Source organism: Spermophilus citellus (genome assembly GCF_964194105.1).
Source record: "Spermophilus citellus genome assembly, chromosome: 13".
NCBI classification, from domain to species: Eukaryota; Metazoa; Chordata; class Mammalia; order Rodentia; family Sciuridae; genus Spermophilus; species Spermophilus citellus.
Window position 1 is genome coordinate 26,751,303 of NC_138193.1, and position 23,593 is coordinate 26,774,895.

At 38.7% G+C, this 23,593-nt stretch overlaps 1 protein-coding gene and 1 pseudogene across 3 annotated transcripts; one reads left to right on the top strand and one right to left on the bottom strand.

Annotated features, from left to right (window-relative positions):
* The first annotated feature begins 3 nt into the window (after positions 1-3).
* Positions 4-14,498, top strand: LOC308632537 (uncharacterized protein). 2 transcript variants are annotated; one of them, XM_081264693.1, is made up of 4 exons: positions 4-31; positions 1,907-2,033; positions 4,428-4,472; positions 12,292-14,498. In XM_081264693.1, exon 4 carries the CDS (start codon positions 12,853-12,855, stop codon positions 13,894-13,896), a length of 1,044 nt encoding a protein of 347 aa, XP_081120819.1. In that variant the 5' UTR covers positions 4-31; positions 1,907-2,033; positions 4,428-4,472; positions 12,292-12,852; the 3' UTR covers positions 13,897-14,498. The 2 variants fall into 2 exon arrangements, with proteins under 2 accessions (XP_081120819.1, XP_081120820.1); XM_081264694.1 differs by lacking the exons at positions 4-31; positions 1,907-2,033; positions 4,428-4,472 and adding exons at positions 8,380-8,400; positions 9,700-9,785.
* Positions 14,499-22,416: 7,918 nt separating this feature from the next.
* LOC308632391 (coiled-coil domain-containing protein 43-like) lies at positions 22,417-23,208 on the bottom strand (annotated as a pseudogene). The gene has a single exon. The product of its transcript is annotated as a coiled-coil domain-containing protein 43-like (transcript).
* Positions 23,209-23,593: the final 385 nt, after the last annotated feature.

Genomic DNA, 23,593 nt, shown 5'->3' on the forward strand with positions numbered 1-23,593 from the left:
AGAGCCGTCTCGGACCTGGTCATAGAAAAAGGTAATTGAGTCTGTGTGTTTATTTTGATCTCACTAGTTAACTTCTATGCTACGAACCTCTTTAATGAAATGGTCGCTTGGTGGAGATGTATAAAGTTGACATTTCTATGTGTGAATACATAAAACACAAATATCATTTGATCAATTTCATCTTGCATATTCTTAACATGTTTCCATTAGTCTTCTCATTTATAATCACTGCCTTGCTCTGAAAATTGATCTAACATGCAAACTTTATCTTGACTTTAATGCACCTTTCCCCCACCCCTGTATTACAAGTCAAATAAACTTGGGTAAAAATCAGCCTCTACCATTTACTGGGTGTTGGCAATATGTCATAAAATATGAATACCACTACTGCTGTCACTTTCTTTTGATTTTCTGCACTAAGACATGAAAAGCTCTGTGGGAGTCCAGCTCCAACAGCAGGTCTCAGGAGATGATGATGAGGAGTCTTGAAAGTGGGTGTAGAAACAACACAGACATAAAAGTGAATGTGCTGAATCCCAATCTTTACTTGTGAAGTTAATCATATTTACTTTTCATTTTGGCAGGCTCACAATACTTTGTGGTATTATTCAAAGAAACAAAATATTACGTAGCTACAATTAGATAGAAAAATGTATCTTAGCTTATGCATAAGCAAGCATTTTTACTTTCAGTTTGCATTTTGCTTTGAGCTGTTTCTGCTTAGTTAGCTTTTAATAATAGTTAGAAATGTCCCAGACCATTGGCCTATACTTTGACTATTCTTTCTTGACTTACTGACTAGAACCGGTGCCACAGTTATGGCAAGTGGTTAACTTGAAAAGAGAGGCTACTAATTTTAATCAAACAAGAGTAAGAGCACAAACCATTGTGCACAGGAACAAGAACAAGTTGCCAAGTATTAAGCACTAATCTGTCTTCTTAACATTAATTCTTCTTCTCTATATTTTAATTTAATTTCTCAAAAACTTCCTTGACTGTTTTTCCTACAGGGGGTTTTTCATTAAACATTAACAATTTACGTTCCACAACTGAATCATTTCATTTAGAGCAAACAGGTTTATTCTTTAGAAGTAGTTGCATTAATTGGGAGAGTCATGCTTTTTCCTTCATACTTAATGGTCATATGAGAAGTCACAACTATACTTATTAAAGGAATACAAAAACAAGCCAGCCCATTCCCAGAAACATATTGTGCTCCTCCAGAGGATGGATGCCTTTGCCATCCACCTCAGTAGGGCCTTGCCATTGCCTGAGTCAGGGGAGGGGTGCAGCAAAGCTCTTAGAGTGAGAAGTATGTATTTGAAATGGTCAAAAAGGATTGTTGTTTAGTTGCTGTTTTAATAAAAGTGCATAAATACCTTAAAAATTGAACTCAAATTCATCAGTGTTTTTTTTTTCCCTATGGTGGTCTACTTCATTGCTGTTCAAGAGTTTCTCTTGGACCACTGCCAGTAAGATCCCTAGATTGGAATCACTGCTACATATTCAGAAAACCAGGTCACAGTTTAGTAAATCTCTGATTCATGGTTGTGCATTTAAAATTTTAGAATCATCCTTCTTACTCACTGTAACTTTCTCCTCTGAAAAAAAATTGACAATTGATCTTATATAAAATCACAATTAAAATGTATATTCTTATGTTGATGCCTTAATTTTACATATTATTTCATAAAAGTGTATCTATACACTTTTTTTGGACATATCTTACCTCTGAGTTAGATAATAGAGAATATCACTGTGTTACAAAGTATATTCCTGAATAATTAAAATGACTCACCCACTTGAGAGCAGTTCTACTAACTCTCATTTCATCTTCAGTAGGCTTTTAAGCTCTGTGAATGATCAAATGGTCAATGTGCTATTAATTGACCTATTCTTATTTCAGGAACTGTTAACATTCAGGAATGTGGCCATTGATTTCTCTGAAGAGGAATGGGAATGCCTGGAGCCTGCTCAGCAGAATTTATACAGAGATGTGATGCTAGAGACCTACAGAAACCTGGTCTTCCTGGGTGAGCAGAGCCTCCCTCCAGAATTCCGAATTAATCAGAATTGCTAACTATGTAATTTCCTTCCCCTGCAGAATATCTTTGGGAGCTTCTGCTCTTCATGAATGAATTTCAGATTCTTGCTTTCAAGAAAAAGGCTTGGGCGGTTTTTGTTACTGAGAAAAAAATGTTAATGCCATTCTTTTAGGTTAAGCCTCTCCCTTTCTTTAGGTGATATATACCCTTCACTTTATATTAGTGGTACTTACAGTAATTCAGTGATATGGAATGATGTGACCTACATGTCAAAATCCAATTTCTTTCCTTTATGGTACCAGAATAGATATAGGTTTCCTCACATCAGAATAGAAACATCAGTAGTCACAGGGAGAATCCCAAGATTTCATTTTCCAATAAACACATTGTCTCTAAGCTGTGTTTGGACACCTTCCTCTGGTGCAAAGGAGAGAGCCCCGAGCCATGTATCTAGGTGGATAGAAATTCATAAAGCCAAGGACACAGTTGAGAGGTCCAAAGGTCAAGGAGGAAACCAAACTTCCAATAGTTGGGGGAGAAGTTGTTATGCCACAGAAATGGTTTTCCAGAAGCTTAGGTTATTTCTCTTGCTGTCCTAAAAGAGCAAGTACTACCTTATATTTAGCATGGTTTCCTCTTCTTTAGTCTCCTCCTTCTCCTGCAAGGATGTTTCAGTACATTGAAATTAATAGCCCAAGTACTCCCCTTCGCTTGTGAGGGTCAGCATGATCTGATAGCATTTCCATTATTTGGGGCATCTCAGAAATCTGCGCACATTTCTTGAGACCTCTAGGTGCAACCACTGTAATATATTAGTATCATAAAGCAGTTTCTCTAATATCACTTATGTTTATTCATTGAAATTCTCTTATCAGATCTAATTATAAATACTTACAATGGATTTTCTGTGGATTTTTTTTCTGCCATAGTGAATGTCAGTGATTCACAATGGCTGCTCATTTTGGATGTATAGAAACAGGAGAAAATTGTAGTGATATCAGAGTATTTGTAAAAATAATACATCCATGGTTATTCAGAAATTTGTTGGTTGAATTTCCTTTTTTTTCCTTTTCTGTATTTTATTTTATAGAGTAAATTTCATCTTGTAGTATAGGTTTCCTCTCATCAGTTAATAATCTTTTTATTTTTTAGCCTACATTTTATGATTATATGGCATTTTCCAGTATTTCACAAATTAGGGAAATATAAGATGAAAATAAGCTATGCCTGATCCTGTTTCCATTGCCAACCAAATTATATTTGCTTCTACTTTTTTGTTTTATTTTTCATTTTTGTTTCTATTGCCAATAAAATCAAATTTGATAAAATAGATGGTAATGCATATAATTTTTTTAAAGAATGTTATTCTTACGGTAATTTTTGCCACCCAGCTTCTGGTCACTTTTTTTATGTAATATCCTTACTTTTTTTTTTTTTTTGCCTTTATGTTGCTTCCTTAGATTTAGAGTTTCCAGTAGACTGCATACAGTTGTATTTTGTATAAGTTTTCTTTTCTTCTTATATTTCTTTACTTTCTATTCTTATTACTTTAACTTGTGGTTCACTCATTTTATTCCTTGATTCCTCTTTTGCTTTCATTCATTGTATGAGTATTTTGTCATTTACTTTGGTATTTTCTAAAAATCATTTTAAGCTTAGAATATATCTTAAACTGGCAAGAAATTAATTTCAATTTTAAAACAAAATTCAGTATATTTATATATCTTTTTTTAAAGAGAGACAGAGATAAATTTTAATATTTATTTTTTAGTTTTCTGCGGACATAACATCTTTATTTTTCTTTGTGGTGCTGAGGATCGAACCCAGCGCTGCGCACATGCCAGGCATGTGCGCTACCACTTGAGCCACATCCCCTGCCCCTATATATATCTTTTTAAAAGTATGTCATTGATGGCACAGTTATTTTTATATTACATACTCTTTAAGAGGTTTATGGTGATTTTTATGTTTTTGTCTTCTAAATTTAATGAAAAAGTGTTTTATATCCTATCATTCCAGTAAATTGAAATCTATATTGGTATATTACTTTTTCTTATCACATGACTTGTGTTGCTATGCACATTTATTTAATTTTCAGTATGAAGGATCTACTTTAGTATTTTTTGAAGGACAGGTCAAGCAGTTATGTTTGGGTGCATTTATATATATTTAAAGTCTTTATGTTTCCTCACCTTTGAAGGTTAGTATTTCTGGTTGCAGTATTCTTAGTTGGTAATTCTGTCTTTGACCCCTTTGATACTATTGCTTAGTTCCTTTCTGTATTGCAAGGCTTCTACTAAGAAATTGACAATTATATTCAAGTTCTTTTCTCAGTTGCACAGTTTTCTTTTGGTGCTCTCAAGATTCTCTCGTTGTATCCAGGTTCGGTGGCACAGGATGGCGAGTTCAAAGCCAGCGTCAGAAATGGTGAGGTGCTAAGCAACTCAGTGAGACCCTGTCTCTAAATAAAATACAAAATTGGGCTGGGGATGTGGCTCAGTGGTTGACTGCCCCTGAATTCAGTCTGTGGTACCAAAACAAAGGTTCTCTCTTTGTTAATATTGAAAAATTAAGTAAACTGTACTTTAAGTCTTATTTTTTTCCTACTTGGAGCTAATTGAGCTTCTTTAATCTTGACTTCTGTTTTTTTTTTTTTGCTCATATTTATAATTTCTTAGATTTTTTCAATGATACTGGGGATTGAACTCAGCTATTTTCCATGGCCTTTTGCCTCAGTCCTTTTCATTTTCAATTTTTGACAATCTCACTATATTGCTGAGGCTGACCTCAAACTTGTGATACTACTGTCTTGTCCAGTGAGGAGGTCCATAGAACAGGGTAGAGGAGAGTGTGGCTGCGGAATTGCTATTTCAAGCATGTGGCACAGTGCTTCCTGTTTTTCAGTTCTTTACTAACTTCCATATTGTTTTCCAAAATGACTACTAATCTACTATTGGCTGGCTTTTATATGGACAAATCCAAAAGAGTACAGGACACAAAGAAAAACGGACACTTGACTAATCAATGGAACAAAATGCAACACTAGGAACTGAACATTAGGAAAGTAAGAGTTATGAATTACCCAAAGAACCTAAATAAACATTTGAAATAAGTTTAGTTTAGTGAACTAAAGCCTATTCCCTTAAAATGAACTCATACTCAGAAAACTGAATAAAATTCAAACAAAAACATCATTACTAGAACCAAGCAACAATTGTGTACTTGAAGAATTACTTAAGAATAATGTCTGAGAGAGTTGGGAGGGATGTTGTGCACAGCTGTAATCCTAGCAACTTGGGAGTAAAGATGAGAAAAACGGGAACAGCAAGCAAGCAGCTGAAACATCTGGGTGGAAGCCCCTGAGTCAGTCTCACCCTCGCTTAGTGGCAGAATCCTCCTGAGCACTAGGGTCTGCAGTGTCCGCAGTTTGGCATTCCATGCAAATGGTTAAAGCAGTCCTGAAATCTTCTTGCAAGGCAGAGGTTGTCTTCACATCTGAGGATGTTGAGGCTGGGGTAGGTTAAGTGCATGGGCTCTCTCTCATCCAGTGAGGAGGTCCATGGAACAGGGTAGAGGAGAATGTGGCTGCAGAGTTGCTATTTAAGACCTCCAAAGACCAGGCTGGAAGCAGGTTTGATTTTATTATGCAGTTACCATGTGAATATACTCAGGCAGTAGCTAAGCAGATTACAGGCAGCCACCAATGCAATTTCTTGCCATCTGTCCTGGCAGAGACCAATTGAGGAGCAGGCTGTGGAGCAAGCAGTGAGACAGCAACACATGGCCTCACACAGAGGGCTATGCCTAAGGGATAAGGCCTGACACTCAGGTGCCTAGCAGAGGGAGTGGCCTGCCACTCAGGCACCCTTACTCTCTGTCATGTATGCAGTACTCCATGCACTTGTCCCCATAAATATGGCTACAAGTGGTGCAGCCATAGCTCAAGTCTTGTTCCAGGCAGCTCCAAGTCTCCTACACTTACTATGCTGCTTCTTAGGGACAATAATAAAAACAGTTGCAGGTTTTGTTTGAACTTCTATGAGAACATACAACCAGGGAGTGGTGCATAGCTTTATAGAGACATAATACATGTAGCATTCAATTCACCCATTAAAACTATTTAATTTAGTGCTTAGTATATTTGTACCACTACAATCAATTGTAAAGCATTTTTATCATCCTCAGAAGAAAGCCTATTCCCTTAAAATGAACTCATACTCATTTTCCTGCAGCTCACTCAGCTCCAGACAATTGCTCATCTACTTCCCATCTCTGTGCATTTGCCTGTTTTGGAAATTTCACATAAATGGAGTCATACAGTGGATGGTGACAGAGTGACTACAACAGGGCATTCCAGAAACATTCTTGCTCTATCTTGTATTAACAAGTGGATTCCTTCTCAATGCAGACTGTTATTTCCCTCAACCCTGTGACCACCGCTTACTTCTACCCTCCTCGCAACTGCCCTTGGTAAGGTCTGCACTTTGGGCACCTAGTGGGTGTTTTTAGCACTTCATCATTTATCTGTCTTTCTTACTAGTCTAAACCTTTGAAGTCAGAGACATTGTGTTGTTGATACTTCAGGTACCCAGCATGTGATCTGGCACTAGTAAGCCTTTCAGTGTTTGCGGTGGAAATCCTCCTGCCTAGTCTTTCGGACCAGCTGCTGCTGGTGACTGCCTCCTTGCCCCTGCTTTCATCTTAGGTGCACACATGCCTGCCTCTCCCAGATTCCTCCTTGGCCATCTTCATGTGGATTTTCTGATTGACCTGCTCTCTCCCCACTCTTGCTGTTCTTTCCTGATCTGGTCTTTAACTTGTCTCCTGAGTAGGCCAGGGCTTTAGGCCATGGTAGAATCAAGAAGGTAGTCTAGTTCTGGAAGCTGTGTCCCTTGTCACAGAAGTCTGAAAATAAGCATGTCTCTCTTGGACTGGAGATACCAGAGAGTACCTTCTTCCTCACTTGTTGTTGACTGACGCAGTGTGGAAAGAGCATTGGATTTGGCATCAGAAGAGTCTTGGTGAGAGACTGAACTTCCCTACTACTTAGCTCTGTGGCCTTTACAAATTCATTAGTTGATTCTTTTCTTGTTTGTATTAAAGTAGGACTAGTTTCCTCTTCCATCCTTATGGGGATTTGATGAGGTTCATTTAGGCTGAAGTGTATTGAAATGCTGCCCTCAGTTCCTTTCTACACCATTTTACAAACATTTTCTGATATATTGACAGAAAGGTCATGACACATTTGCAAATGAGCCTTGCAGGGAATAGTGTTATAGTGTTATAGTGTTATAGTTAAAGCTTTGTCCCAGGGTTTCATAAACTGACTTCCAGACCACTCATGTATAATCGAATCAAGCCTTTATTGAAGCACACCAGTGGCAGCTGACCAGAACATAAAGCTGTTCACCTAATCAGCCCTGAACAATTGCAAAGGCACTCCTTATAAGCCTGAAAACTGCAAAAGTGATGTTCAGGGGGTCTAGCCAATGCAAGCAAGCCAGGTTACAGAAGCGGGACAGTGCAGTCAAGCAGAGGGAAGCCTAACCAATCACAGTTAGCCCAGTCTCCCCAGTTACAGAAACAGAACCCCATTACCCTAGTTACAGAAACAATACCCCGTTAGGTAGTTCTGTGTTCTTAAAGGTTTCTATAGCAAAAGGAAAAGAACATCTTGCTCCAGTCATGACCTTTCTACTTGGCATGGTTGTTTTACAGGATGAAGTCATAAAACAAAATGGAGTCACATTTGCTCCTACTATCACAATAGATCAATGTGGAGCTAGGAGAAGGGAAAGGGCGCTGGATATTTTGAGGACTCTTTATTTATGGTCTATTAGGTTTCAGGGAAGCATTTGTTTTGGTGCTTCATTATGTTTTCTCTTTAAAGTTGGCCACCCCCATAACATATATGTTCCATTTTTGCTTTTTATTTAGAATTTTTTAATGTGAATAGCCATTTTGGCAGAACTTCAGGAAAGGCATATAAAATAATTGTTCTATATAACAGGTTTGAATCACAGTATTTTAGAAACATTAAATTGGAATATCTCAGGAAGTGTTGATGTTCAAAACCCATCTCTCCAAGTTGTTTTTTTTAAAGGCCTAAATTATGTCTCATTTCAAGTTTTTTTTCTTGAGTTATTTTTAGAGGACAGTCTTATTACAAGAATGAAGAATTCCCACGTTGTTGGGATCTCTGGCAGTTAGTGGACCGAGCAGTGAGCATTCTCTGTATATAAAGTGCAGATTTGTTTATCACCATCCATCATGGATACCTGGGTTGAGAAGGAGGTTTTCCTCAGAGGCACAAGGCTGGGAGGAAGGAGAGCGAGAGGAGAGCAGTTTGAAAAAAGTAAGTTGGAAGCAATCAGATGCAAATTAACAATGCTGGATTATCCACCAAGGTGTCCCTGAGTGTTTTTGGAGCCTAGAAGTTATTTTGACTTGCTTTTTTCTCCCTCACTCCTCACACCCATTTGTTCATCATCAGGCAGTATTCCCACGGATCTTTGTCTCTTTATCCCACGGTAACCAGCATCACTGTTAGCCTTTTTTGGCCTATAATAATGGTTTTCAATTTTTTTTTTTTACTAAGACTCACAGTAAGAGGTAGCATTTTATTTGATAGCCTAATCAACCGAAACTTACAAATTGTGTCGCAGTTTTTATAAGCAATATTTGATATTTCAAGCATAATGATCTCCAATATTTTCCCATTTCTGCCCCATTTTCTCCACCCTCCTCTTATTACTTTTTAAAAAAGGAGGGAAATGAAATCCACTAAGTGGATTTTATGACACACAAATAATAATGGTAGCTAGAAAAGCAACCCTTGGCCTTCCTTGGAACAGAAAGTCATGAGATCTTCCCATTAGAGTCTGTTCGTATTGCATGTTGGAAAGTTAGATTAGAGGGACAGCTCTGCTGCCTACTCTCCTGTGTGACTTTGCATCGTTATTTTGCTTTCAAGTTTGGTATCCCTGTTTATGGGAATTATTTAAGGAACAAGTAAAAAAATGCTTAGTAAGCCATGCATTTAAAATATTAATAGTATGATTAGTAACATGCACTTTTTATTGAGGTATGGTTTACATACAATGTATTGTACCAGTTTTGAGGGTGCAATCTGAATTTTGACAAACATATGCAGTTATGTATATGCTATAGTCGTGACAGGAAGCAGTTCATCACCCTAGTTGTTTCCTCTGTGCTCCTTTGCAGTTGGTTCTCCTTGTGGCGCTTGACAGTCCCTTTTCTCACTATAGTTTAGTTTCCAGAATTTCATATAAAGGGGATCACACAGTATGTTATCTGTGTCTGGATCATTACTTGGTAGAACTACAATTGGTTGGCTTCTTTCCACTTTGAGGCTTTTATGTGTGGGGAGCCATTCTGACACGTGATTGGGTGACTCCCGTTAAGGGCCTGAGGCGCTTTGGCTGTGTCGAAGCTTTCCCGGCCCTTTCCTGATGAGAGAGCCCATCCGTGTGGGGGTGTGCCTGACCACTGACCCCGGGGACCCAATCACTGACCCTGACCTTGGAGTGCAGCCCCCCTCAACCTTCATTGGATGGAATTCTCCCCTGAATCTCTTGTTCCCCAATAAAGGGCTACTCCCAGGCGTGTTCAAACTCTCTCTCTCTCCTGCTAGCCCTGAGTAATCCTTGCTGCCCTGCTGGGCGGTTAGTGGAGGGAACCAGAGAGGGGAGCCGTCTCGGACCTAGCAATAGAAATAAGGTAACTGTCTGTGTGTTTTATTTCGATCTCTTCTAACTAACTTTATGCCTAGAACCTCATTAATGAAACCATTGCGCAGGCCGTGTGGTAGATTTATGAATGAAGCTACTGAGAACATTTTTATTTCAGGGAATTTCTTCTTTATTTCATCTGTGTTTTTGAATTTGTGGACATACAGGCATTTGTAATATTTCCCTATAACCTCTTTTTCAAAGTTGATATGGATACTTTGTGGATTTTAGTTTTTTCTTGTTTTAGCTGACAAGCATCATGTCAATCTTTCAAAGACCAGCTAATTAAAAAAAAAAGTTTTAGTTGTAGATGGACACTTTATTTTTATTTATTTTTTTATATGATGCTGATTATTGAACCCAGTGCCTCGAATGTGCTAGGCAAGTGCTCTACCACTGAGCTACAGCCCCAGCCCCAGATAGTTTTTATTAATTTTGATATATAGTTCATTTTTCCCATTTATTTATTTTATCTTGATTATTTTATTCCTTCTGGGTTTTTGTCCTGGTGTTTAAAGATAGAAGTTTTAAACATTGATTTGAACTTCCACAAATGAAGACTTATTGCACAATGTACTTATAGAGAGAGCTGCTGTAGCTTTGTCTCACAAATTATGTGATGTCTTCATTTTTGTTCACTTGAAAATATTTTATACTTCCCTGTTGATTTCTTCTCTGATCTCTGGCAATATGTTTTGGTGTATATTGTTTTATTCTCAAATATTTGGGATTTTTCTGCTGTCTTTCCCTATCTGATTTGCAGTTCCTTTGTGGTCAGACTATGATTTGTATGATTTCAGTCCTTCCCAGAATAAGTCTTGCTATATGTCCAGAATGTTGCTTGTCTTGGTTAATGAGTTCTGTGTTTCTGCTTTTGTTGGATTGAATCTAGAGATAATAAAGAGGTCATGATGTTTGGTAGTATTCACATTTCCTATATTGTTATTTATTTTTTTGTCTCCACTGCTAATCATTATTAAGAGAGCAGGATTAACGTCTCCAACTATAATTTTGTATCTTATTTATGTCTCCTTTCAGTTCTACCAGTTTTTGCTTCATGTATTTTGAAGCTTTACAGTGACAAGCATATAGTTGTCCCTTGGTCTCCATGGGGTATTGGTTTTAGGATCCCAAATTGTAAGAGCATAACTAAGGGTGATCCTGGAGGAGGCTGGGCATCCACAGTATTAGGCTAGGGGCTTTGGAGCCTCTCCTCTGGAACATGTGTGGCCAGTAAGCTGCTGGTGCAGAAGCAGGCTTGGCATTCTTGTGCCATTTTCTGGACTTTAAGCTACCTGAAGCTCTCCCTGTGTAGCACAGAAGTCTGAGTCTCCTAACCATGGGAGAAGAAGCCCAGGCAAGGATCCATGAATGGTGGATTCTAGAGTCCTCCATAATATTATTTTAAAGGACATAAGGAGGGCAAGAGTTCTATTGTACCACATGGTGAGCATTATATTCTTTATTGGGGTGTGGTATACCAAGTATTGAACCCAGAAGCACTTAGCCACTAAGCCACATCCCGAGCCCTTTTACTATTTTTTATTTTGATACAGGGTCTCTCTATGTTACTTTGGCCTCACTAAGTTGCTGAGGCTGGCTTGAGATCCTCCTGCCTCAGCCTCACGCGTTGTGGGGTTTCCAGGCTTGTACCACTATACTGGCTAATTAACTGTATTCTTGATGAATGCTAATAGGTAAATGTCATGTTTTCTAAGCACTAAAATGATAATTATATGAAATAATGCATTTGTTCATTAGCTGGATTTAGTCATTTCACCATATATATTTATATTTTAAAATACCCTGAAATACTTAGTAAATATATAAAATTTGGCAATGAAATGAATCAGTAAGTAACCAAAGTTATAAAAATTATAATGCAAGTAATTTTTCTTGATTGCTGTGTTTTGACTTCATTCAGGTAACACTGACTAGGCTGTGTGTGTGTGTGTGTGTGTGTGTGTGTGTGTGTTTACCATTAAAAATATTTGTCCATATTTCTCCTTAGAGACCATAGGCTCTTTGCCCCTTTTTGTATATCTGTAATTGTCATCCAAAAATCTGTTATATCCAGGACTCTGCCACAGTAGACAGAAAGTGGTCTTCAGACAGTCCCAAGAAAGCCAGAAATGTTCACATTTTACATTTCCCTTTTCCTAATTAGAGAAAAGAAGGGAGTTGGTGGATTTATTCTGGAGGAGAAAGGCCTGTAGTGGATCAATATAATACACTTTCATTTCCTCTGCTATATCACTCTCCTAATGGTCTATTCCTCTTGGACACTGTGAACTCTCAGATGGTTTGGGTAATTCTAACAAAGTAATTTTGTCTGTCCATTGTTATTTAGCTCATATATTTATGGAGAACTGATGGCCTTGGATGTACTATTCTGCCACCCTGCTGATGTCCTGACTGCTATAATTTCATGTTATATTTGCAAAGTAAATTCCCAGTCTAGAATGTAAAATCATTATCATTTTCATTTATTTCAGCCATGACCTCTCATCATACTCAGGAAATTTCACCAGAATCTGGCATAAAACATTTATTTTAAAAAGTGATAAGGAGAAGATATGGAAATTATGACCTCAACTATTTAAACAAAAAAATGGAGACGATGTAGGTAAGAGTGAAGGTCAGAAATCAGAAATCATCTTGTCAGTACAAGACAAATTAGTACTGACTATGCATAATGAAAATTTTACCATCAGCAGACCTCAAGAACATTTAGTGCCTCAGAAAAATATTGAACTTATAACTGAAGGACAAGTTTATAAAAGGGATCATTTTGAAAGTTTCTTGACAAACTGCAATAAATAAAAAATTTCTTCTTGTACCCAAATGTACACTTTTAATGACTGTGGGAAGGCCCCTATGTACCCCATACTGCTTAATCAAAATTCAGATATAGATTACTGGAAGGTGTGTAACACACGTAATGAAATAAGCAAGACCTTCAGCCAGGTCTCTACCCTAAGCAACCAGTGCACTTAATTGGAGAAAACAATTACAAATGTAGCAAAACAGAGAAGAACTCTAGCTTTGGTTGCAATATGAGAGAAAATCAGTGTGCTCATTGTACACAGAACCTTTACAGAGATGACAAATGTGGGAATGTCTTTCTTCGGTGCTCAAAGCTGATGACCCATCCAAGTACTCAGGGCCAAAAGACGCCTTGCACATGTGAGGAATGTGAGAGAGCTTCTAACTCAGCTGCTAGCCTTCCTCAATACAGTGGAGCTCATCCTGGAAGGGAGTCCCCCAAATTTAGGGAATGTGTCCAAGCATGGAGTTGCTCACCCCTTTCTAAACACCATAGGTACCATAGCAGTGATCAACACTACAAATTCAAAGAATGTGGCAAAACTTTTAATCGAGGACCTCCCCCTGTTAAGCACCACAGAACTCATAGTGGAGAGAAACCCTACAAATGTGAAGAATGTGGCAAATCCTTTAAACATCACTCCTTCCTTTCTAAATACCTAAGATGGCATAGCAGTGAGAAAACCTACAAATGTAAGGAATATGAAAATATTTTTAAGAATTTTTCAACCCTAACTCAAAATCAAAGGATTCATACAGAAGAGAAATTCTACAAATGTGAAAAATGTTGCAAAGGTTTTACTCAAAGAACAGGCCTTACTAAACACCAGAAAATTCATACTGGAGAGAAGCCCTACAAATGTAAGGAATGTAGCAAAGCTTTTAGGTATAATTCATCTTTTACCAAACACCAGATAATTCATACTGGAGAAAAACCCTACAAATGTGAAGAATGTGGGAAAGGCTTTATTCAAAGAGAACACCTCACTCAACACCAGAGAATTCACACTGGAGAGAAGCCCTACAAATGTGAAGAATGTGGTAAAGGTTTTACTCAAAGAACAGGACTTACTCAACACCAGGGAATTCATGCTGTAGAGAAGCCCTACAAATGTAATGAATGTGGGAAAGCTTTTAGGTATAATTCATGCCTTATAAAACACCAGATAATTCATACTGGAGAAAAGCCATACAAATGTGCAGAATGTGGGAAAGGGTTTAATCAAAGAGCACACCTTGCTGGACACAGGAGAAATCATAATGGGGAGAGGTAAATACAAGTGTAAAAACTGTTGCAGACTTGTCAGCAATCACTCAAACATTGTTAATCACTGGAGAATTCACAGTGGAGAGAAACCCCAAACAAGGTAAATACTGTGGCCAAATCTTTACTCAAATTTCAAATTTTCTTTATCTTTAGAAACCTAGTACCTATAGAAAATATGGAAAGACATTTGCCTGACATATATGCCTTAAATAACAGCAAAATATCTATCATGAAGAAAACACCATGAGAAATATAAAAAATATAGCAAAGCCCTTGTCTTTACCTCCTATCTTGATGTGTGAGAGGAAAATGAGGAATTGCCTTTAACTTTTGCTTAAAATTTGTTAAACATCCTTAGTTGATGTAGGAAAATAAAGAAATTCTCACAAATATCATAGAATAGTGCAGAAAACTTGTCTCGTAAGGATACAAATTTATTATAAACCAAAGATTTTTCAATATTTTAACTTTTCAAAACTGGAGGAAATAATTCTTAGATCTTTTTATCAGAAGACTTGTTCCTGAGAGCTGTTATTTTTGAGATTTTCCAGTGAATTTTGAAATACTTTATTCCCATTATGTATGAATTTGTTCATTAAATAAAATTAAAATTTGTTACTGTGTTAACATTGTTATTTATTGAATCATGATCATATGTGACAGGTAACACACTGTTCTTCTTTACTAAAGGTTCTACATAAAAGATAGTAAAAATGGACTAAAATATCTCCATTAATCCTTTTAGAACTGTCAACTCACATGGAGAATAGTGGTCCCATCAATCCAATCTTTATTTATTCTGTTTGTAATTATGGAGATTTTAAGACAGTTATAGGTAAGATATAAGAACATGAAATCGAGCCCAGATTTCTCTATCTTGAATTAGTACTTTCAAATTTTACCCTATAGGTGCTGGGCCCAGTGGTGGACACCTTTAATTCCAGGAACTCAGGAGGCTGAGGCAAGAGGATCCCAAGATTGAAGCCACCCTCACTAACTTAGTGAAATCCCAAGCAACTTAGTGAGACCTTATCTCAAAAAAAAAAAAAAAAAAAGAACTAGGGATGTGACTCAGTGTTTAAGAACCCCTGGATTCAATCCCTGGTACAAAATAGAATGACAGTACTCTTAAGGACCCTGCACTTTTGGAGAGCAACACAACTTCCCAGGGATTTTTGAATACCCCAGAAACCAGGAGTCATCAGTGCATATTTTGTGAAAAGGGGGGCCATTGGAGACAGAGATTCCCAATGCTTGCCCGGGAAGCCTTGTGGTCAGCTGGACACTGGCCCATGTGTAGTAGAAAACAAAAAGGCGAAGACCCAAGCAGTTCTCATGAAATACCCAAGAGTAGCCCTGAGGAGATTTGGTTCACATCAAAAAGTTTAGAAAAACATTTGCCCAATATCAAAGACCTCTTCAGTCTTGGAAACCCAGCAGGGAAGTGTAACCAGAAACAAGTGCCAATAATGAGGGAAAAGACAGAGCCGTACTCAGGGAGCATTTAATGCTCCCACATGATTTATGTAATTATATATCTTTTGACTTTTGACCTTTTATTCTATGATCTATCGTGGTAATTATACATTGAGGATTGAAGGCTAGAGTGAGTATATGGCACAGGCTTCTGAGATTTCTCTGCCACTGAGTCCTTGTGAGATACTCCAGATTACACCTGTCCCTTTTTAGGTCTTAACAGGAACAGGAACACCTGCCATCACACAGAGAGAAAAACAAACGTCTTATTCAGAGGAGACACTGGAGTACCTGCAAGTCATGTTCAAAAGCTAAATAAAAAAGAAAACACAACCTTATATATATATTTTTTTGTGTTAGCCCTTTGGGTCAAAGGAAGACCCACAATCATTGATTTGATTGAAATTGATTAGGATTTGTAACTATTGGAGGGTCATGATCAATTTTAGGCCTACGAGACATGGAAGCAGTGCATGTCTGGAATCCGGGGATTTCAGCTACAGTCATCAGCTGCTCTTCATCCCAAGGCTGATTGATGGCTCTACTGTTTCTGCTTGTCTCCACCCCAGGTCAGCTCACCCAGGAGACTGCTTGGTTCTGATGACTCACTTAAAAGTTTTCTAAGGCAAGTTAAATTGTAATTTGGGAGTGACTGGGGAGTTACTGCAATTATTAAGAATATTTGTAGTTTTAGGAGGACACAAGGCCTTTATTTTATGTATTTATTTTTTTGTGGTACTGAGGACCAAACCCAGTGCCTCACACATGCTAGGCAAGCGCTCTACCACTGAGTTACACCTGTGGCCCAAGTTATAGCATTTTTGGAATAATTTTCAACTTACATGTAAGAATTGTTATTATTGAGTCCACAGGGAAGTTTCAATACATGTACGTATTATATGATCCAATTAATAATTCACGTAGCTTTAACTCACATAGTTTGCATCATTATGGGAAAAACACTGAGAATGTTTCTTCTCATCTTTGAATGCACCACACATTAATATCTATACTCTTCCTACTGTGTAATTGGACCCTAGAGCCCTAGGACTTTTTTTTTTTTTCGTAAAACTGTGTTTATGGACCCATCATTCATTTTCAACAGATAACCAAAAGTGAGATACCTGAATCACAACCTTATAGATTTTTAAGAAAAGACCAGTAGCTCCTAATGGCTTCCTCTTTTTGCATTAGCATGTGTTCCTATCTTAGGCACCATGATTCCAAATGCTACTATATGTGCTCATCAGCAAGTCATGACAGCAGGCTTTGAAATGGGAAGTTTATGTTTCATTTTTAAATGTGTTGGGTGTGTGTAGTGTGTTTCATTTATTTGCCTCACTACAATTGTGAGATAGAGCATGAGTCTTTCACTTTCTAAACACACACACACACACACACACACAGTATATTTACAACTCCCCCTAATTTTCCTTGTTTTCATGAAGAATAATCAGTTTCCCAAATGAACTAGAACATACCTACTTCAAGTTGGTGAGTCTGGAGCCTAGTTGTCTATGAGAATCTTACAGTTATTCTCCTTTAATAGAGAAGGGAGACTGCTAAGCAGATGGGGGACAGGTCAAGTGCAATTAGCATGATTACCCTATTTCTGTTTTACCTAGGGTGACACAGAATATTGGTGGTATTTTTTTAAGACCTATGTGTAAAAAAGTATTGCAGTATTTTTATTTTTATTTATTTATATTTATTTACTTTATTACTGGATATTAAACCCATAGCTGGCATACCACTGAGCAACATCTCTGCTCTTCAGTTATTTATTTTGAGAAAGGGACTTGCTAAGTTGCTGAGGCTGGCTTTAGAAAAGCACTTCTCCTACCTCAGCCTCCTCAGTCACTGGGATTACAGGCATGTGCCACTGTGCCTTGGGGGGAAAACCCCAACAGATCTGAAATGTTCAGGGAAAGAAGTTTTCTTATTCACTTGAATTATCACAAACCCCATGAGTTTTAGAGTATTTCTAATACACCCAACAACTTCCTCATGTTTGCCTATTCTCAAAATGGAATGAATAATAGTCAAAGTAAAACCATCAACTGAATATTAAAATATTTTGGGGGAGGTCCTGGGGATTGAACAAAGAGATGCTTGGCCCCTGAGCCACATCTCCAGACTTTTTAATATTTTATTTAGAGGCAGTCTCATTTGAGTTGCTGAGGCTGGCTTTGAACATGGAATCCCCCTGCTTCGGCCTGAGCCACTGGGATTACAGGTGTGCACCACTGCACCTGACTTAAATGACCTTAAAGGGAGTCTCACAGCACCCTTCCGGCCCAGTAGGCAGAACAGAGGACTGTAGGTGTTTGTCCATGGGGATGTGTAGGTTGCTATCTCAAATGTCACCAAAGGTGTTGCCTTAAGAAAACTTCGAGAGCAGCTGAGCACTGTCGTTTGAGCATCTGCATGACTCCCACAGCATCCCCAGGTGCTCTGCAAAGGAAACTGCTAACAAAGTTTGCTTCACTGACAATCAACTGAGTTGCTGGAGGAAGATCACTTCTCACGGAGTTGGGGACTCATAGGAAGGGAGGGCACCCTGTACTAATGTTTCCCTTTTAATCTTTTTTTTTTTTTTTGTAGATTTGATGCCCTTTAGAATCTTCTGTAATATTGGTATTTGCTGTGAACAAGCATGTTATTAATGACTATTTGAAGCACTCACAAAGTAGATAACATGCCCTCAAGTGCTGCCATTTAGGTTGTGCTAGCAGAGTGGCACTGTTCATTATCTGCTCCCCAGGCACAAGCCCCTCACTCCTGGGCTCCTGTTCCTCACACAGGCTCTGACTTTACTCATTTTTGCATTTGAAACCATCAGCGTTAAGATCGTCAGTCTGCTCCTCTCATCACGCTCCTCACAAAGAAGGAACAGGGCAACTGGCCAGAGTTCTCTGCAGTGGAACTGATGAGGGGCATGCAAGCACTCCAGGATTTGTTATTACCACTTCAGACACTCCCAGAAAGTGTGTGGGCCCTGAAGATTCAGAAATCATTCTGGCTTCTTGGACAAACACTAATTCCACTGTAGTTGTGGGTGTACTTGCCCACCTAGGTCTTCTGCAGAGGAAAGGAAATGTCAAGCTGCAGGAAAGATTGGCTTGTATTGGGCACCCCTGAGCCTGTGGGTACCTTTCCAGAGGGCAAGGAACTCCCTGGGTGCCATCTGGGTAATGAGGGCTCATGGCTGAGCATGAAGTCAGAGAGGTTCTGTGATGGCCTGGTAGGTGCCCAGGGCTGCAAGGGGGTGCAAAGTGAGCCCAATTGATGGTGCAAGTTGGAATCTCAGTGCAGGCAGGGAAAGCACAGCAAGCATGCTGCAAGGGCTGCATTGTGTGTGCGTTTGACACATGTGCAGTGTATACAAAGGTGTTTAAACTGGATGATTTGGGTATATTTGGAAGATTCATCTATACACATGCAGAAGAGGAGCCAGCAGGTTCCTTGAGAAAAGAGCTATACTATCTTTAAATTTTAAAAACTTTCACAATGTCCAATTTTAACTGCCAAATTAAAGCAAACAACTTAAGTTTTCGGAAATTAATTGCACTTAAATTTCCAAAAGTAAATTTACAAACCCAAACCACATTTTCAAATTTTTATTTTTAAAACATTCAAAACTACAAGTTAACTTTTCACACACAAAAAATCGAAACTTCAAAACACATTGTTTTCCTTTTTAAAATTGAAATCTATTAGCTTTAAAATTGAGTAAAAGGTCAACTTTGCTCACATCTGGATCCTTGAAGAAAACACTATTTTGGTTACAAAAAGACAGAAACAGATCAAACTCAGGGCTGCACACATGCTAGACAAGTGCTCTACCACTGAGCCACATCCTCAGCCCTCTTTATTTCGAGATAGAGTCTCATTAAATTGCCCAGGCTGCCCTTGAACTTGTGGTCCTCCTGCCTCAGCCTCTGGAGTCACTGGGATTGCAGGAATGCACTACTGCACCAAGGAAGGCAATATAGCCTTTTTTATTTTTTAATTTTTAATTGCCGGGCTGGGGATGTGGCTCAAGTGGTAGTGCGCTTGCCTGGCATGCGTGCGGCCCGGGTTCGATCCTCAGCACCACATACAAACAAAGATGTTGTGTCTGCCGAAAACTAAAAATAAATAAATAAATAAATATTAAAATTCTCTCTCTCTCTCTCTCTTAAAAAAATTTTTTTTTAATTGCCGAGGATGCAGCTTGGTGGTAAAGTACCTGCTTAGCAAATGCAGGAGCCTGGGTTCAATCCCCAGTACACACACACACACACACACACACACACACACACACTCATATGACTGTTACCAGCCAAGCTTGGTAGCACATACCTATCATTCCAGTGACTCAGCCAGCCTATCTCTCTGTGTGTGTTTGTGTGTGTGTGTGTGTGTGTGTGTGTGTGTGTTTATGTGTGTGTGTGTGTGTGTGTGTTTGGCACACATACATTTAGTACTGGATATTGAACCCAGGGTCACTTTACCACTAAGTGCCCCATCCCTCTATTTTGAGACAAGGTCTTGCTAAATTGCTCAAACTATAAATATATATATTTGCTACAGGGAATTTGACTCAGTATCCCTTAACCACTAAGCCATATCCCCATCCCTGGTTCAGGTTTTATTTTGAGACAGGATGTCACTAATTCCTTAGAGTCTCATTGAGTTTCCCAGGCTACCATTATTCTTGTGTCCCCTGCTTCAGCTTCCTGAGCAGCTGGGATTACAGGTGTGTGCCAGTGTCCTGGTTAAGGCAATATATTTGATTGATTGATTGATTGATACCAGGGATTAAAACCAGGGGTGCTTAACAACAATGCCACATTCTCAGTCCTTTTTAATGTTTTATTTATTTATTTTGCTTAAGTAAAGTTTATTTATTTATTTATTTAGAGAGAGAATTCCAATACTTATTTTTCAGTTTTCGGCAGACACAACATCTTTGTTTGTATGTGGTGCTGAGGATCGAACCCGGGCCGCACGCATGCCAGGCGAGCGTGCTACCGCTTGAGCCACATCCCCTGCCCCAGAAAGTTTATTTTTTTTAAAATGTGTTTATTTTTACAATGCCATGTTTAGGGCTTTATGAAGAGGTAATATAATTTCCTTTTCCTTAACCGTGGTTTTTTATTTTCAATCTTCTGCACAAAGATAAAAAGTTTTTGTTAATTTCATAGTGAATGATATAAAACAAAGATCAGCAAATTTTCTCCAATGGTCTAGATAGTAAATATTTCAGGTTTTATGTATTCTTTATCTTATAACCTCTGAAAATGTAAAAACCATGTTTAGTTTGTATCACACTAAAAAAATATGGCCAAATTTTCCCTGCAGTTGGTAATTTGCTAACCAATGGTATAAAATATCTACATTGTCTTATCAGAGAAAATGCTCTCTTTAGGCGGCTTCTCCTTCTCCTTCTCCTTCTCCTTCTCCTTCTCCTTCTCCTTCTTCTTCTCCTTCTTCTTCTTCTTTTTAGGTGTAGATGGACACAACACAATGCCTTTATTTTTATGTGGTGCTGAGGATAGAATCTGGGTCCCGCCCGTGCTAGAGGAGTGCTCTACCGCTGAGCCACAATCCCAGCTCTTCTTTAGGCTTCTTGACAATCTACTATTGCCTGAAGTTAAGTAGAGAAAAGCCTTATTTATAATTAAATGTGGCTTGTGAAAAAGGTAGAAATGGGAAGTTCTTGCTCACTTTTGACTCTCCCAGGCAGTTTTTCTGTTCATTCATTCAATAAATCTGGTAAGTACCTCAAGTTTTCTAGTATTTCTTTTCTTTAAAAGGACGATTTCTTCAGTTTCTCTAAATCAGGAATTACCAGGTCTTAATACTAACATTTTTAGGAAAAATTGGGATTAAAATTTCTACTGGCATTCAAGAGAATTCATGATTATAAAAAAACAAATCTAGCTTAACAATACTATGTTGCCCTCAAAATTGACACATCCTTCTTAACATTACAGCCTAAATGAGGAAAATATGTAACTATCTTTACCTAAAAAGATACTTTTTTTTCTCCCACAGGTTGAAACTTTCTTTAAAAAAAAGATCTCTGATCTTGAACAGACTCCAACTAATTTCTTCCCACTTTCCTACTTTGCTGTCATGTAACATAAAATCTGGATCCAGGTAGGGTTCACATTAGTTTTTGTTTGTTTGTTTGTTTGTTTGGCAGCACTGGGGAATGAACCCAGTGGTGCTCTACCACTCAGGTAAGTCTCCAGGCTCCCCACTTTTTTGCTATTTTGCTGTGCTGCCTTGTGTGGGCGTGAGCCTAATTCTTGGGCTGAGACCCAGTTCTTTGTTTTCAGCCACTCCCTAGAATGGAATGTATCAATTGTCCAGCTCCTGGAACAAACTGTTTTCAAGAAGTGCTTGTTGTTTTGCACAAGCTGGAACTGGGTGTCTCTTGCCTTGTGTGCAAGTGCTGGGTCTATCATTCTATTGGCTGCTGCTGTGTTGCTATGCGCTCTTTGTCCAATGGTGTACGAGCAGGGCTGCAGTTGAAGTATATAAGGGGTGGTTTTTTCGGGCTCGGGGTCTTTCCTCTCATCTATACCTAATGGATGCTCCCAATAAAGCGTGTTAAAGAAGAATCCTGTTGTTGTCGTCATTCCTGCTGGCGGGTAGACGCGACAAGACTGGTCTCACTAAGTTGCCCAAGCTGGCCTCAAACTTGTGATCCCCCTGCCTCAGCCTCCCCAGGATCTGGGATTACAGGTGTGCACTGCCCCACCTGGCTCCATATTAGCTTTTTGTGTCATCCATAAAACTACAGATTTACAAGTAAATATTGTCCCTGAAGCAATTTGTACTTGTACCCTTTGTTTCAGAAATGATCATGTTTCTTCAAGGTGAGGGAAGACATTTTATTAAAAAAAAGGAGGCAAAAGGAGCACAGGGCTTCAATATTAAAATATAAAGATTGCCCCAACTGCAGCTCTTTGGCACAGACATCAAGTGTAATAACCTGATCACCGGCATCACCAAAATATGGCACATGTTGTAATTAGAAGTGGTTGTGATTTTCCTTTTAATCATGTAAACAAAAGGGGAAGTGCTTTGGAAAATCACTGTGCAGTGTTCTCTCATTTCTCTTAAATACACATACATACAACCAGTTTTCCCTTTCATCAGGTTCTTGAAACAGGGGAAGAACCGAACAGGCCAGGGTCACCACTTTTGCTCTCCTCTCCATGTCCTTTTCTTCGAATTCATGCTTGGCTAGTTTTTCTCTCTCCCTCTGCAGCTTGCCCTATTCCTTCGTCCTTGGGGATTCATCCTGAAGGACTTTCTCTTCGATGTCTGGGCATTGAGGACATCTTCCACATTGGTGTTTCGAAACAGACTTATCAGAACCAACATTCATCTTGTACCTACTAGGAACCCTCCTTCTCATGGGCCTCATCCTCTCCATCTCTTCCATTAGATACCGGGCCAGCAGCTGTTCTGCTTGTCCTCTTCTAACGCCACCCTAGGCTTCCCCACAATCTGTGCCTGCTTCTCCATGAGGGTACCAATGGCCTGTACCTCATCTTCTTTTTTCACTTCAGGTGACAACATTCTGAGTTTCAGATGATTGTTCACAATTTCCTTGAGGATATCAAGGAGGGAATCTTCTTCGAGAAAAGTGGATAGGATACCATGCAGAGTGTCCAACTTCTCTATTCCTCCTCCTCCTGAAGGACACCAAGGATGTAGGAATTGTAAATGACTTGGACCACTCCCAGCGCCTCCAACCAGCTGTCCAGTCAGGATCCAAAACCTCCACCCCGCCGTCACTTTCCCTAGAGGCTGCCATGGCCACTTCACAGGGTGCCACCATCTAGGGGTTCCTTTTTATGTTTTATTTTTATTTTTTCTTATGTTTTATTTTGAGACAGGGCCTCACTCAGTTGATTAGGGCCTCGCTAAACTTCTAAGGCTGGCTTTGAACTCCTGATTTTCTTGCCTCAGTATCCTGAGCCAATGGGATTACAGGCTTGGCTACCACATCCAGCTGTTGAGTGAATTTAAATGCAATAAAAATACAATTGCTTAGGTCTTGGATGATGTAATAGAAGTTAGTGGTAAAACAAATTTGATTATAGTTATAAATGTGTAAAGTCAAACTATAAAACTTTTAGAAGAAAACATAGGCAAAAAATCTTTTCATGACCTGGCATTAGGCAAGATATACCATATACCAAAAGAATGATCTAAAAAAAATT